This window comes from Pseudomyrmex gracilis, unplaced genomic scaffold (assembly GCF_002006095.1).
Source record: "Pseudomyrmex gracilis isolate BER0280 unplaced genomic scaffold, ASM200609v1 scaffold_313, whole genome shotgun sequence".
Lineage (NCBI taxonomy): Eukaryota > Metazoa > Arthropoda > Insecta > Hymenoptera > Formicidae > Pseudomyrmex > Pseudomyrmex gracilis.
The window spans coordinates 28281-44863 of NW_018020897.1; the positions used below are offsets into that span (position 1 = coordinate 28281).

The window sequence follows — 16583 nt, forward strand, 5'->3', positions numbered from 1 at the left end:
TCTACGGCACCCAGACTTATCGCACGATAAAAATGCGTAAATGTATTACTTTGTTTTTTTTATTTTTTAAGTACATTTTCCCTATTTTACGTCATTTCTTCGCGTTTATAATGTTTATGTATACACACTTGGTTGTTTCCCCGTCGCTGCGTTTGCGAAGTTGCATCATCTCCAGTTCCAGGCAAAACATCCGGTCGCTACGCACGGGGTGCGTGCGTCATTGCATCTTTCTTCGAAGAAATTTAGTCCAAAGAGTAAACCAATTTAACATGCGTTTCTCAGACACGTGTTTACACACACACACACACACATGTATACTTTATGCAAATCATACGAGTCAACTAAAATTTATTTTAATATTTTATTCGGAAAAAATTTGAATTTTCATATATAAATTTACGAATATTCATTAAAACGTTTGACTATATTTCGTGACGCGCATCGGTTTTCACTTAAAACATATCAGGGAATCAGGTGCTGTTAAGAAAAGTCAAGACCTGAAATTTTGTTTTTGGTATCATATAATTATTCAATATTCCAAAATAACCACATTGTGTTGTTCTTGAGAAAACTTGTGTTGTTTTATTATATTCATACACAAGGCGGGGAGCGGCTTAAACAAAAACAAAAACAAAAAAAAAAAAAAAAAAAAAAAACGAAAACACTTCGTGTCTTACAATGAAGTAAACGAACTATATACGTGTATTTGGCATAGAGAGAAGCGCGGATCTTATATAAAATAAATCTTCTTTTTAAAATAACGAAGTAACTGTATCTTTGGAGAAATGATTCTTGTTCTCTATATAAAAAAGTTGTTTAAATCAATATATATAGGCATTTTCTTTGCATAATTTTGCAAAATATACATTATATTAGAAACATTGTATTAATAGTTTTTTTTCCTTTTCTTTTATACCATGGACCATATCTTTATGTACAATATATATATATGTATGTATGTATATATATATATATATATATATATGTATATAGATCTATATACTTCCAACACACACCTAAATCTAGGTGATATAGAGATACAGTCTTGAACTCATCACTTCTGCTCCGATATATATATGTACAAAGATTGCATTACATAACAAAAAGAGATCTCTTAAATACTAAATAAAACTAATTCTTCTTTGTACTGTTGAACATTTTTAAACTCCAATACTTTTCCGAACAACTCAATCGCTAAGTAAAAAGAAAAAAATCTTAGTTTTTTTAATGACGAACGCATTAACAATCTTATATTCGTAGAATATTGCAACTCTTATATAAAAAAAAAGAAGAAAACGAACAGATATATTAGTGATATTACATATAGAACTAATATAAATTCTAATAATTTAGAAATTCTTTGATACAAAAAGAAAAACATAAAAAAATCTATTGTGCTTTTACATGTGTGTAGGTACCACGTAAGAGATTTTTTTATCTTTACGCAGTAATGAATATACACACAAAAGCAATAAATATTTAATGTGTTTCTAAATTCTTACTGATAAGAAGTTCGAACGTACATATATTGTGTTCGAACATGCAATATTAAAACGAATCAATATTAAAATAACAGTCGAATGTATGAAATACTTAAATTTTCACGTATGGATAGAGAGAAATCTAAAAATGTTATACACATGTTATATATATTATTAATATATATTACGTACAGTATATATATATAAAAAAAAAAATATATATATATACTATATGTAATACATATAATGTACATTGTACCTCTCTCACATAAAAAGACTATATCTGCTATATATTATCTTTAATCTTATATGCTACTTTGAAATCTGCATTTAAAAAATGTGAAAGAACGAAAGAAGGGAGCGCGCAAGGTATTGCTCAATTATGCAGTAGTCTTCTTCAGTTAGTTGTCGGTGATTCCGGGGCGCTCGCTGCTTTCTGCGAGAACGATCACCAAAAAGGATCAATCGGGCGGCTACTACTGTAGCAATTATGATCGAAGAAATACGATGAAGAGCATAAAATTTTTTTCGCTTTTGGTCAGTAATTTACTAAACCTTTAATGATATATATGTATTTATCCCTACACATATATATTCCTGTTTTCCCAGAGATCACATGCTTTGGCATGATTTTTTAAATTTTTATTAATTAATAATTGCAAATTAAACGACGTGTTTGTAAATTGTTGTGTATAATCTGACGCGCAAACAATCGCGCAAATGTCCGATTAACATTATATGTTGAGTTTCTTTAAATTACAACAGTTAGCCAAGCTAGCAACCTCCGGTCCCATCGTACTTTTACGTCTTATTTAATAAATCTTTTTTCTCCATTTTGTAGAAATATATAAATAAATTCTATATAAACATAAAATATAAATTTCTTTGGTCTTAGTTTTTCACCTGCATTCTAGAGTATGTTATATAGACAAAACGTACATATAATTATGTGTATAATAGTTTTAGAGACAAAACTTATATATTAATATATATAGAAAATATTCCTAAAAAATATAATTTTTCTTAAGAATATTTTCATAAAATAGTCAAAGATTGTTGCAATTTCTACAACAACAAACGTCGTAAACACAAAACAATTAGAAGAACTTTTACTCACAATTAAGAAAACAAAAAAATGTAATCTAGTTAGATAATTTTTACATTTCTTCTCTCATAATTTTTTTTTTTAAACGTGTATCCAATATTTTCGTCAGAAATTGTAACAATCTTGTGACTGTATTGTTTATACGTGTATACTTGGTCTGTCACAGAAAAAAAATAATACTGAATTTTTAAAAAACATCAACATCATATAATTAATCACGTGGTTTTAAATATTATATATAAATGATATCGATAAAATTAACAATATATTAAAGTCACACTCGGTATCAAAAGTATAGACCTATAATCTTGCACAATTATCAATTAAATTGATACGGTAGAATTTTGTACCTTTTTTTCTCTTTTTCACATATTTCCTACCAATTGTTACTCAATTCCTTTATTTTGTTTTGATCACACGTTGTTTTCACTCTTGTTCACATGAGAAACAAGATTTTTCAACATTCGAATTATTGTGGTTTTTATATTCTTAAAAATTAACACACATCACATTTCAAACAAGCGAAATAATTTCACTACTTTAGTGACAGACCACTCACACGTAAGTTCAGCGGCACTTACCACATTTTATTTCTCAAATGTCGCGGATACAAGTGAGAATTTATTCCGAAAAACTACAGCATGCACTTTTTTTTTAGATATCTAAAAGTATCTTGCTGACAAAATATATTTACATCGTCGTGTCCAGCGAGTTCTTAAATCATTCAACAGATCTACTGTGTATCTTTGTCCAACTGTATACATCAAAATATGTTAATTTGCTGGAATTAATCACTTTGATTCTCATTCCTGTAATATTAAAAAGTATAAAAACTGTTCGCGATCAAGAGCAAAACCATATAAGAAAATAGTTTGGCGCGTCGTAAGGTTTCCCTTGCTTACACAACCACGATCTTATGATTGTTACCGTTCGGCAAGAGAACATAATAGACACGCTTCCCCTTATCTCATTGATATTCTTGTATGTTTGCGTGATAGTGACTATTGGCAAATGACCCGTTGGCTTGTTCATTCCGTTCAATGACGCTCTGTATTTCGACCGTCGACTCATTGCTGGATTGTCCGTTATTGTTATTCAAACTCCCACCGTCCTGACTCGTAACCACGTTACTCGCGGCTTCCTGCTCCTGCTGCGACTGTTGCTGCCCGTTCAGATTATTCTGCGCGGAATTGTTATTTTTTGATCTGTGTCTAATTTTATGGCTAGTAAGGTACTGTTTCACGGAGAACGCTTTGTCGCATATGTCGCACTTATACGGCAGCGGTTCCGTACAGTTGTTCGTGTGAGTGGTCAGATGCATCACGTAATAATGTTTCACAACAAACGACTTCCCGCAAGTCTCGCATATAAACGGACCGGACACGCCGTGCGTCTTTCGATGCTTGTGGAGATTGTCTTTGCGCGAAAAACTTTTACCACACAATTCACATTCGTGTACCTTCTGTCCGGTGTGCGACACCGAGTGTCTAACTAAATGTTCCTTACGGCTGAACGCCTTGCCGCACGTGGTGCACACGTACGGCCGCTCACCGGTGTGAAGTTTGCGATGCTGCAAAAGATGTTCTTTCCGTTTGAACGGTTTATTGCAAATGTCACAACTGAAATTGTTGACGTTATTTTGCAGAGAATCGGTTTTACTCCCATTATCCGTTGTCTCGCTTATGAGCGTGTCGACGTTACAACCGTGATTGTTCATTTGATGTAAAGTCGGAAAATTTTTGCCGCAATCGCGACAGATGTTGTTTCTCGTGGTCTGCGTGAGTGCCTGAGGAGTCACAGTTATCAGAGATGTCGGTTCCGTTCCCGATCTGATCCTCAGAAATTCCCTGATCTGTTCGATCGAGTTACGAGACATTCCGTCCTCGGAGTGCGTTTTCGCGAATTCTTTGAACTCTTTCGCTTCATCTCGAACTGTCGCAGTCAATGGGCTGTCCTTGAAACCCAAATTCAGAAATACTTCCGGTGTTGCCTGCACCGTCGTGAAAGTCTGCACGCCTGAACTAGGAGATTCGTCTTTCTCGGTTTCCGTTTGTATCTTTTGTATAATTTGCTGATTCTGTTCCATATCCGCCTCGGTTTTAAGAACCACGTTGTTGTTTTGATGCACAATCGGTGACTCCTGCTTTACCGAGAACTCTTGTTGCGTTATAATTTGTACTTGCTGCTTATCGAGTTGCTGCAACTGCCTCTGCTGCAATTCACGTTGCTGTCTCTGCAATTGTTGAAGCTGCTGCGATATCTGTGGCTGTCCTTGCACCTGTTGATTGACCTGACTTTGATTTTGCTGCGATAACTGGTCCGACTGATTTAATTGTTGAGAAATTGGCCTTTGTGACTGTACTTGCTGATTTATTTGACTGTGATTCTGCATCTGGTTCTGCACTTGTTGCTGAATCGCGGGAGATTGATTCTGTTGATCGGCGATTTGATTTTGTGCTTCGTTTGATTGTTGCGACGACACTTGGGATGTTTGCTGCTGGTAACTGTAATGAGTCTCTGCTGTGGCCTCAACAACAGCTGCCGCCATACCACCCGGTTGCATCTAAATCCACGAAATATTTTGTTAATTCTTAGGCAAATCGTGCAAATTCTTATAACATAAACGATATATACACGCAACAATATATACATGCACAACAAAGCTTTATTATAGTTCTGTTTAAAGTATTATTTATCTACTGCAAACCTGCATAGCGCATTTGTACTGCTGTACTCTAGCTTGAACTCCACTGATGATTTGTATGTTAGAAGCGTTTAAATTGCCAACTACAACTGGTTGTTGATGCTGCAATTGTTGATCATTGCTTATTACTTGGCCTCCAGATGGTGACGACACCTTTTCTATTGACTTTATTAAAACTTCATCGTCCGGTGTAGACGATCTCTCCTTTTCGATATTCTTCACATAAACTTTTCCCTCTTTCAGAAAGTCTTCCGAAAAACGGAGCGAGGTGAAATAGGATTCAAGCATACCCTCTGCTGTGACCACAGCTTCCCTGAATTCTACGAAGTTTTCCAGCTTCTTCAGACACTCGTGACATACAATTTTTGGCAATGAATCTTCTTCCACCACCTTCAAGTTAACATAAAAATATAATTACTGTTTAGTTTACTAGATATATTTTGAAAGAGTTCTCTCATTACTTCGATAATCTTAATCACATATAGAAAATAACAAAATACATATGTTCATATAAATAATCTATTTGACAGACTATTGTTTTATTTTGCTTGTGTTTTGTCACAGATAACTTGTGCGATAACAACAAGATAAAACCAACAACAGCATCCCGATAATAGAAAAAACTTTCGAATATCTCGAAACATACATTTCGCACGTTCTTTGAGCACTCGCGTGTTGATCGTGTGATATACATCGGAATGACAAGACTGACAAGTTAGTAAGCAATTCGTTGCAAGAGAAAAAAGGATCGTCGACGGCGTAATCGCGCGACCTGAGCTCTCTCTCTTTTTCTCTCTCTCTCTCTCTCTCTCTCTCTCTCTCTCTCTCTCACCTGTACTTGCAGATACGTCTGTATCTTCGTTTGCAGCTGTCGTCTACGTCCCTCGTCGCGGAATATATTTATTTTCGTGCCCTCGCTGCTGGTGCACAACCTGCAGAGTTCGTAGTAGTTTACCTTGCGGTATCCTGACATTGTTTTTTTTCTTTCTTCGTTTTCCCGCGGTGTACACGCAGAGGATTGCGCGGGCGACTGCCGAGGGGCAATCGCGGGAGCGAAGAGAGAGAAGGCTCTCGATCGTGGGATACGCCACGGAGAAAACAGTAAACACACGCGCAAAATTTGCTGCTGCAGCCGCCACCACCACCACCGCCGCCGCCGCCACCGCCGTCGTCGCCTTCGTCACTCGCCGCTGCCGCCACCTTCGGCGTCTTCCTTCACCGCTTTCGCCGCCGCCGCCGCTGCCGCCGCCGCCGNGCCGCCGTCGTCGTCGTCGTCGTCGTCGTCGTCGTCGTCGCCCGTCGTCGCCGCCGCTGACGGCTGCTTTCCACCGAAGAACACCGCAACGCATAAAATCCGCGTTCACACCGCAGATTCAGGAGATCGAGAGTGAGATCGAGATAGAAATTTGTCCAATCGGAGCGAAGTGACCAATCACATTCGGAACAATTCAGTCGATGCGATCGATCGATACTCTTGTGGAACTTTGCAAAAGTTCTTGCTACGTTGGCCATTCTGTGAATTAAATGGCCGGCCTGGTTTCAATTAAAAATCGTTGAAACACGTGCGTTAATTTTGTTCGTTGCTCTCAGTCACTTTTGTCGGTCTAGTTTTTGCGGATTGTTTTTTTTTATTGTTATTAAACAACAATGTACGAAATAGTGAAAGAGTTCGTAGACTTTCAGGTCAACATAAGGTTCATCGAAGCATCATTGTATGACTTTAATTGTAAGTAATGAATAAAATAAGGTAATGAATAAAAATAAGAACTTTTTTATATAACTGTTTTTTTTCAATATAAAATAGATTCGTGTAGAGTCTAATGTAACATACAATGATCTTTTTAATGTTGTCATGTTAGCTCATTTTGAAAACGCTGACAGAGTGATGGATCTTCGCGCGCACTTTCTAAGTCTTGCGATATCAACAGCAAAATTAAAAGTGGCTCTGTGTTCTCGAGATTGTGACGACATTTTAAAAACGAAATTGATGAATGATGTTCTCGATGTTCGAAAAAAAGTAGATCAACTAACGGACGATATAGTGTACGTCGAAACAAGTGAAGAAGTTGGAAAACAGTTGGAAAATTTGAGCAGTGATGAAGCTATAGTTCTCGCAATAGCTAATTACAATTTAGGTGTGATATATAGAAAAAATCCTGACGAAAAAAAGTTCTTATATAATGATGAGGAGTATTTTGGGAGATGTGAATTATTGTTAAAGGACAAGCGAACGGAATCCAAAACTGTTATAACAATAATGAGAGCGTACAAAGAGCTGCATAAGATATGGTGGGACTTATCAAATCACATACATAGCGAATACTTAGAGAAAATATTAGAATTATATATAGAGTACGTGGAACAAAACCATCGCATACCAATCAATATGGCAGTTGAACTTGGTATCGAGAAATCATGTTGTTCAAACAATGATTTGACTGAGATAGACGTCATTTTTCTATGTAGCTTCGCTAATTTTATGGACTTGTACGCGTTAAATAACAAACAGCCAATATTTGTAGCGTGCTTGCACAGAATGTTACAGCACCTTTTATCCTCTATAAGAATCTTTGACGTTAAGACATCTTGGGAGTGGATTTCCACTTTGTGCGAGACATCTAGATATTTTATGGAATGCGAGCGATTTACAGAGGCCAAAAATTATATTGCTACTGCGGAATACGTGTTAACAAATTATCACGAACTCGAGTTGAATAGGGATGAACAGCGGTCGGAGGTGGATCAAACTTACTTATCGGCTAGACTTGATTTTATGCGTTGTGTTATTTATCGATTTTGGGGAATTTATGGGATTGAGCTCTTAGCTTCGTCATGTAAAGTATACGCGATTACAGATGATTTGGAACACTCGGAAGATTTGTTTGCAAAAAAGCCAATGTCACCTCTACTGTTCACCAACATCGAGAACTCGATGAAAGACTCCGTTCGGGACATACGCACGCAAGTGTCGCATGTGCACGATGCCAAAAAGGTCATTTTAACTGTCATGAATAATTTTAAACTAGCTAGAGAAACTTGTTTTTCTGCTACAAATAACACAGTAATATATACTAATATAACGATAGAAATGTCGAAGACGTACAAGTATTTAGCATTTTTCGAAAAGGATAATGAGAAGAAACTCAAACTGCAATTAAAGCGAGTAGAGATTTTGAACGATCTGATTGATAAAAATATAGCATCATGTGTCGAAAACAGAAATGTATATATAAAGCTTTTTCTTCACTTGGCACTTGCAAACTATTCTATCTTAGATACGGCGTTTGACGATAATATAGTACGAAATATAATAAATACTAAAGTGTATCATCTAACCGATTCTATTAGCAGGGTAAAGGCTATTGAGGAATATTTAACCCGTTTTGATAAGCTTCTTGAAAAATAACGTGTATATATATGTGCGTATATACATAAAAAACGTTCAGTTTTAGTTTTTCTATATGATTTTTTTTTATGTGAAAATGATATGAGATGCATATGCTTGTAATTAATCCAAAAATTATTCTTTGTTAAAAATTATTTTTGTCTTTTTAAATTGTGTACATGTAATCCGATCTTATATTTAAGATCTCGGGTTCATCTTGTGATGCTGTCAGAATGTTTTTTCATTCGTTTACGTGTAATCTGAAGATATGAACCCGACACGATCTCAAATATAAAAACTCGGATATCCGTCCGTGTCAGAAAGATCCGTTTCTGAATCCGATAGCTATTATGTAATTTTGTGGAATTGATCAATTATAAGCCCGCGGCGATGCCTGTGCGATGTTTTATTTTTTTCGTGCTTGATCGTGTCAAAATTCGACCAATCGGGTCGCGATTTGAAATTCGTAGACTTTGTCGTAATGATGCTCGCATACGAATCGGCACTCGAAAAAAAGAAAACATTGTGTGCCGCAGGCTTTACGTGTTCCGTTTGAAATGATGCGACTTTATGTACGTGTAAAAGCATTTTACTTCTTTGAGTTCGCGATGACAACTGATTGAGCAACGAACGAATGTACATATATATATATATACAGGGTGTCCCAGAATTGGTTTAACATCTCTCGTAGGCAGGTAGAAGGAATAAAACTGAGTCGAAAAGTCCTATACCATTTTGCTAGATTTGCAATAGTTACTGAGATTTTAATTAACAAAGATCCGCGAATAAGCATGCATCGGGCTGTCTTACGCGCGTAAGACAGCCCCAGCCCCAGTGCGCTTCGCGCGCTAACGGTGTTACCCATAGCGACATATGGGAGGAGCTAATATAACAGCATATACTATAACATATACATATTAAAATGTAATTGTGCGAAGCGCGCCGGGCTGTCCTCCGCGCGTGAGACAGCCTGATGCACGCTTATTCGCGGATATTTGTTAATTAAAATCTCAGTAACTATTGCGAATCTAGGAAAATGGTATAGAACTTTTCGACTCAGTTTTATTCCTTCTACCTGCCTACGAGAGATGTTAAATCAATTCTGGGACACCCTGTATATATATATATACACATATATATAAAAAGAAAAAAAAAAAAACCAAACAAATGACGTGTATAGCAAGTAAAATGAATTGTAAATGAAATATATCCGACTATAAAAGTAGTGAAGAGAACAGTATTATGTATCATAGAAAAGTAACTTATAAAACTGCACTTGTGATAGAACAGTATTTTATAAATTAGCTTTTCAAGGAAACATACGAGTAAATACTTTGACAAGTAGCTATTTTGACTATTAGAGATAATTTGTAAATAAATCTGTGGTACATAAAACGTGTAAAGTTGTTGCAAGTATTTTTTTTTTTTTTTGTAATAAAGTACACGACATTGTATTTTTATAAATTTATGTGATGGAAAAAATGTTATTACATTTGAATAATAATGAAAATGATTTTTTTAAACGCAATATTTGAATGCGCAAAAAACAAGCGGTTAGATGATAAAATGGCGGAATGTGTACGGTGATTGTTAGACCGTATACAATAATCTTTGCAAATTATTCTTTTAAATTGTTAATCAATATAGATAAAGATTTTGTAAAATCCGACGTGTCTTTGGAACACACGTAAATATGTATTTTGCTATTTGAGGTTAAGAATACAAATGTCAAAAAGAGAACAACACATACATTTCTCTCTCTACATCAATAATAACGTACAAAGAAAAAAATGTATATTTCTTTTGACATCTGATATCCGATGACGAAGACAATGCGCTCTTGCGCAAGTCTGAAAATTCACTGTTCAATATTGCCAATCGATATGTAGGAATCGGGAGAAACTTGCTATTTGATGCGCAAAGTAGTCAAAATCAAGCGTCCCGAGTATGCGAAATGACCAATCCTGTTTAAATATTCTCAAAAATGATTGGTTAGATTGAAAATATAGAGAGATCAACGTTGTGTTGTTAATAAAAATTTTACAAAGTTTTTTGCGCCGGGCATATTTTAATAATAAGCATGTCTTTAGATAACAAAAACAATTTTAAGCCGATACATTGACCAAAGAATATCATTAACAGTTGCATTTGACATAATATTTTTGTTTCGTTGATGTAAACATTTCTGAGAGATGAAGGACAGAACGTCCGGGAAGTTACTTCACTCACGCGTTTTGACTTACCACGTGTTTGCTGTTAACTAGCGATTTTATACAAATTGACAAAGAATTAAACGATAATTAAACAATAATGTTTCATGTTCTCTCGCATTTCATCGATATGCGGATCAATAATCGGATGGACTTGTATGAAGATGGTAATTCAAAAAAAATAATTTACATATAAAAATAATAATAATAACGGTATAAGCATTATATGTACAGATTATATATAACTATATATATAATTTATATAAAATTATAATTATATTTATATTATACGAGTTAATATAAAAATTTTTAATATATTTTTTAACTCTCTTCAGAATTATATCAGGTCAAAGATGAAGAAGAAAATCTGGATATAAGCAAGGAATTTCTCGATGCTTTAACAAGTGTGATAAATTTACGTGATGCATTCAAAGTTGTAAAAAGGAAGAATAAGACATCCAAGTCTGTGATAAAGAAACTGGACAAATTGTATAAACGTGTGATTGCTTCGACAGACACAAAATTCGATGACGTTCTAGCTCTGGCGGTGGCGTGTCTTCATGCGGGTATAATATACATTGACAAGGAAGAAATGTTCGTTGGTAATGATTACTTTTCAAAATGTTTGAAGTTGTTGAAAGTAAATAACTGCACGCGCAAAACTGTTTTAACAATTATGACAGCGTTGAGCGAGCTAAAACTAATTAGACATCGTCAGTATGGACTGGAGGCGTGTTATGATTTAATGATGTTATCAATGGAAGTATATCTGAAGTACACGCAGGATAAGTCCAACTATCCGCAACCTATAGACGTGTCAATTCATCTTGGTATCAACAATAATTACAACGACGATCCTGCAATATTGGAACATTTGTATTTGCTAACTTTAAACTCTCTAGTAAACTTGTTCATGTATAATCCAGTAAATATGCATAAACTGGTAGAGTACACGCATAACGTGTTGGTTCAGCAATTACTCGATATACCACTTGATTTTGATACCGCTATACATAATACAGAACGTTACAACGATTGGATCTTAACTTTGGTCGATTTATGTCGATATTTCATATATCACAAACGCTTCGTTGAAGCCAGAGATCACCTTATTGTTGCACAACAAATAATAAACTGTTTTCACGTGAACGAAGTAACGGCATCGCACTTAGAAGAGCTATCAGTGTCTGAACGAAAATGGATAAATGATATGTATAAATTTATGAAGGCTCACGTCGCTACGTCATGGGGTTTCTATGCGGTTGAGTTTTTGCGTACAGCAAGAGAAAACGTAATGAAGAATGGGAGATATGACACCTCGGAACCTCAAAATACAGATGATTCAAGAACGTTGTTATTGTTTACTAACTTAGAAAACTTATCTGAGTTTTCCAAATGTGATACAGTCACACGTATACCTAAATTTATATCAAATTTTGATGATGCTAAACTTGTTTTTTCCGAAAGTAGGACGTATTACGAGAAAGCACAACAGTTTTTCACTGAGAAACGCAGTATCGAAATTCATTTGCAGTTATTAATAGATAAGTCGAAAGCGTATAAGTATATAATTCCTTTAGAGAAACAAAAATGTAATAAAAAATCGATTCTGCGAGAGACTTTACGTGATTTATTACCTTTCGGTTTGTCTTTATGTAAGAAATCAGATCCGAAACTGCAAAGCCAACGAAAAACGATAGTGCGGGAAATACTACTTGCGTATTGCACTGTCTTGGATATAAAGACCGATGACTTGAGTTATTATTGTTGTAACAAAAACTTATCTAAAAAATTCAACTTCGTAAATGACGTTGTAGAAACGTTCACTCCTTTCAGAAAGCAGGGAAAATTGATCTAATTAATCTTTATCTCATTTCAGACTTCCCGCAAAATTATGTCCGTAATTTATATCTCTGATTTATGTCTGATCGTAATTTTATATCGCTTTTTTCGTTATTATGATTAAATAACGAAAAATACTATTTATATTATATTACGAAATATTATTTTTATGCGTTTATGCACCTTGTACGGGAAGTGTATTACAGATGTGATTTCGTTACAGTCGAAGGTTCTACTCGTAGCCGGTTTTAATTCAAAGACAAACGACTTATTAGTTAGGCGATAGATATGATCTTGTTACCCTTCATGTGACGGAGATTAAGCACAAAAATAATATATCTAAATATAATATATATACAATATGTATCAATGTAACAATATAACAAACTTGCAATTGTGTGACACTTCTGCTATATATATATATATATCTTCAGAATTATAATGATAAAAGAAAATTTTATTCCGAAACAAAATTGTACGGATCATTTTACAAAATTCATCGTATACAATTTTATTTTCGTCATTACTTCAATAAAATTTTGACTTTTATAAATTTTGAAGATATTGAATGTGAATATATTGACTCGCATTTTTTTTCACTTTATCTCTAGTTTTTCTTTTCTAATCACGAAATATAAACAGAGAAAAAGCATTTAGGCAAAAATTGTAAATACCGATTATTTGCATACATATGTATAATAAATGTATGTATGTTGTATATGTGTATATTATACGTATGTTGCGTATTATATGTATATATAATATACATACATATGTGTAATATGTATATATGTTGTATATGTATAATAGATATTGTATGTTGTACATGTGTATATTATATTGCATAATACATTGATTTTTTAATAATAACATGATATTGTTTTTTGTACAATACATTTTTTTATTTCTCACTTATCTCTCCCTCTTAGTTTTCTTTCTATTTATATAAACATTTATTCACTAATTAAAAAAACGTAAAACATTGTAGTACTAATAAAAAAAAAAAAAAAATGATACAGAATTGCTCGTGATGGGACATCGTCGCGCAATTGTCGGAACATGCGAGAACAACGTGAGCTACTGATAGGACGCAAGTACCGTGACGTACGACATCGAAGTTTGCAAAACCTTCAAAAACAAAGTACACACGTTGTTAAGGAAAAGAGCTGAAAAATCAATGAGGAAGCAACGATCGTGCGTAATTTTTTACCGTGGTGAAGCTTTCTAGAGAAAAAATGTAAATCTTGCCGGCGCTCAACGAACTCGGCTGAAGACTCTTCATCATCGCCAGTATGATAAGCTTCTGCGTTCTTACGGATCCGTTGTACCAAAAGCTATGATATCTGCAATGTCGCAAAGCTGCGGATCAAGCGAACGCTTTAAAAAAAATAACGTGTACGTGTGTGTGTGCACAGAGTAGATATTTCTTTCTTTGTGTTTAATCAAGAGCGAGTATCTTTTACATTCTGTCGCGCATTTGAAGGCTATGATCTATCAGCTTCTGTCCTTCGAAACTGAGAAAAAATAAGTGAATTAGTTGGCCAATGGTGTAAAGCAAGTATCTCGTTGATTCCAAGACGTCGCTGTTCTGCTTCGCAATCTTCAATACAAAAGAAATATTACAATTTTCTCTAGAAATATTTCTTCTTTCTTTTTCTCTCTCTTTCTCTTTCTTCGTCCTCTATTACAAGCGAGTGTATATTGAGCACAATTTGACTTCAACAAATACGTACTTGTAACAACGTAACGCTCATTCCTAACGTTACCATCAATATTTGCACTGCAAAAGGCACGGTGAAGATATTCTCAAGAAGTTTCGCGGACCTATCGTAAATATAACATCAATTGTGAATTGTTGCTGCCTCCACATGTTAATTTTTCACTCTATGTAATGTAGTAAAACAGATATCAAAATTCGTGTTACTCACTGTAAAGCTTCTCGATGAGTGTGAATAAGAAACGCGACTCTTTTCTGACACTTATCGTTCGATTCGCAGCTTGCAATTTCCACCTCGTTATTCTTATCAGGAAATAAATGTTCGAAACGAAATCTGCAAACGACACCATATCAACTTCTCCGATGTGTATCGAAGACAATTTCAGTGCGATTTTTTAAATCTGATTTTTAGCGGTACAGTCTTCGTTCTGAATTCGTTTTCTCACCCGACAATGGCGAACATGCTGCAAATGTGTTCGACGTAACACACGAACATGCAATCGTGCGCGACAATCCCGGCCATGAGGACCTCCCAAGCCACGACAGAGTGCGAGAAAATCAGTGTGAAGTAGTCCCGAATGTCTACGAAGTAGTAGCCCGGATACGGCGGTAGCAGAGGTCGTGATCCGTTGAGAGGCAGCACGATGTCGAGGACGAACGGTATCAGAGACATCGACATGAAGAGGAACACCGCTGAGAAGCAATATACTGGAACACACTTTGGAAGAAGATCCAATGCGAGCAAACGCGACACAGTATGTGTCTCGTCTTCGCGCGAGCTCTTACAGGAATATATCAAAGAGAATCGTCTGCTGTTCTCGGCGTACGACCTGACGATCTCGCATTCCTCCGAGGTCTTCAGCTTCGTCCAGTCGTTGAGCAGGTGTCGGGTGAAGTTCTTCATCTGGCAAATTGTTTAACAGATTTTTTCACATATCTAAATTTCTTTTCTTTTTTATTCAAACTATTAGTTTAAACCAAAACGTATTGAAATACTTATGCGTGTATCTCAGAAGAGGAACGTACTGCACGGATGTTTAATTGAAACGTGTACACCTTCAGCGTGGCTATGCTCGACAGTAGATACGACGTCATTGATTCAAAAGCGCAGTCCAAGTTCTTGCACGCGTACTGATACGCTATCTAAAAGCATTGTCGTCGCTTTGATGGGGGGAAACGATGAATTCTCTCGATTACGTTCACTAAATCGATTTACCTGCGGGACGAATATGGTCAGCACGATCATGGTCAAAAGAACGACGCGAAATATTCTTGTTCTCGGTTTCAGATACGGCCACATACCGGTGAACGAGGATATTTTACGAACGACGTAGTAATAATGGTTCCAGGCGGTTTTCATAATTTTTGGAAATAAGCTGCGCGTCCTTCCGTGAGACAACCGATCTCCAGCTTCCGGCAAATCGTTCGCTCATCTTCTCGCGACAAGACTGCCGTGTATTTTTGTGACCGCGAGGTGTGTCATTTCCATCAGTTACGCCTGTTCTGCAAAATACATAGCGCATGTGACTTCTAGTTGCGTCTGTTTTTCTCTTGACACTAAGTACAATGTAAAGACGATAAGCTAAACGTTTTTACCCGGCTGTTATGCAATTGTTCGAAATTTATTCCGATCGCGAAATCGTCTTTTCCGTTTATTATCGCGCTAAAACGGCAACGGAGAAGCAAAAATTGATGAGATTTGATTTTGCGGGAAATTACATAATGGGTATCCTGTAACGAGTGAGAATTATGTTTCTCTTTTCCGAGTTTCTGCTCTCTGTCACGTATCGATTAAAATGAAATGACGTACCAGTGCTAAATTGACACTTATTTGATCAGTTGTACACCCTTCGGGGGGATGCTCGAGACTCCTGAGACAAGATGCAGACTATAATCCGCAATTTTTTCGTAAATATACGTAGTTGCATTGAAGTAACGCTCAAATCAATCGTGTCTTATTGTCTGTACAAATCCGTAAGACCATTCTCGAGAAGAGTGACAAACATGCGACAAATTAACGCGCGTGAATATAATTGTTCTCTTTTTGAAAATTAAAAAAAATTTGCTCTTTTTTTCCGCGTTCTTCGTAAAAGAAAATACATACGTGTTGCAATACTTGAAGAGTCATAAAATCGACCA

General features: G+C 35.6%; 3 protein-coding genes across 9 annotated transcripts; 1 reads left to right on the top strand and 2 right to left on the bottom strand.

The window, feature by feature from the left end:
• Positions 1-2777: 2777 nt before the first annotated feature.
• Positions 2778-6414, bottom strand: LOC109859997 (zinc finger protein 184-like). Of its 2 annotated transcripts, XM_020438804.1 has the most exons (4): positions 6123-6414; positions 5294-5680; positions 4949-5149; positions 2778-4864 (listed from the first exon to the last, which is right to left on the bottom strand). In XM_020438804.1, the coding sequence occupies exons 1-4, from the start codon at positions 6261-6263 to the stop codon at positions 3554-3556; spliced, it is 2040 nt and encodes a 679-aa protein (XP_020294393.1). In that variant the 5' UTR covers positions 6264-6414; the 3' UTR covers positions 2778-3553. The 2 variants fall into 2 exon arrangements, with proteins under 2 accessions (XP_020294393.1, XP_020294392.1); XM_020438803.1 differs by having other exon boundaries at positions 2778-5149.
• Positions 6415-6871: 457 nt separating this feature from the next.
• Positions 6872-13118, top strand: LOC109859998 (KIF1-binding protein-like). Of its 3 annotated transcripts, XM_020438806.1 has the most exons (4): positions 6872-7016; positions 7150-7425; positions 11221-11487; positions 11569-13118. In XM_020438806.1, the coding sequence occupies exons 1-4, from the start codon at positions 6938-6940 to the stop codon at positions 12741-12743; spliced, it is 1797 nt and encodes a 598-aa protein (XP_020294395.1). In that variant the 5' UTR covers positions 6872-6937; the 3' UTR covers positions 12744-13118. The 3 variants fall into 3 exon arrangements, with proteins under 3 accessions (XP_020294395.1, XP_020294394.1, XP_020294396.1); XM_020438805.1 differs by having other exon boundaries at positions 11221-13118; XM_020438807.1 differs by lacking the exons at positions 6872-7016; positions 7150-7425 and adding an exon at positions 10406-11052 and having other exon boundaries at positions 11221-13118.
• Positions 13119-13733: 615 nt separating this feature from the next.
• LOC109859995 (odorant receptor 22c-like) lies at positions 13734-16544 on the bottom strand. Of its 4 annotated transcripts, XM_020438797.1 has the most exons (10): positions 16255-16544; positions 16041-16175; positions 15661-15947; positions 15471-15587; positions 15231-15348; positions 14891-15152; positions 14656-14778; positions 14461-14551; positions 13938-14327; positions 13734-13855 (listed from the first exon to the last, which is right to left on the bottom strand). In XM_020438797.1, exons 3-9 carry the CDS (start codon positions 15802-15804, stop codon positions 14187-14189), a joined length of 996 nt encoding a protein of 331 aa, XP_020294386.1. In that variant the 5' UTR covers positions 15805-15947; positions 16041-16175; positions 16255-16544; the 3' UTR covers positions 13734-13855; positions 13938-14186. The 4 variants fall into 4 exon arrangements, with proteins under 4 accessions (XP_020294386.1, XP_020294387.1, XP_020294384.1 ...); XM_020438798.1 differs by having other exon boundaries at positions 14891-15348; positions 15471-15660; positions 15747-15947; XM_020438795.1 differs by having other exon boundaries at positions 14891-15348.
• Positions 16545-16583: the final 39 nt, after the last annotated feature.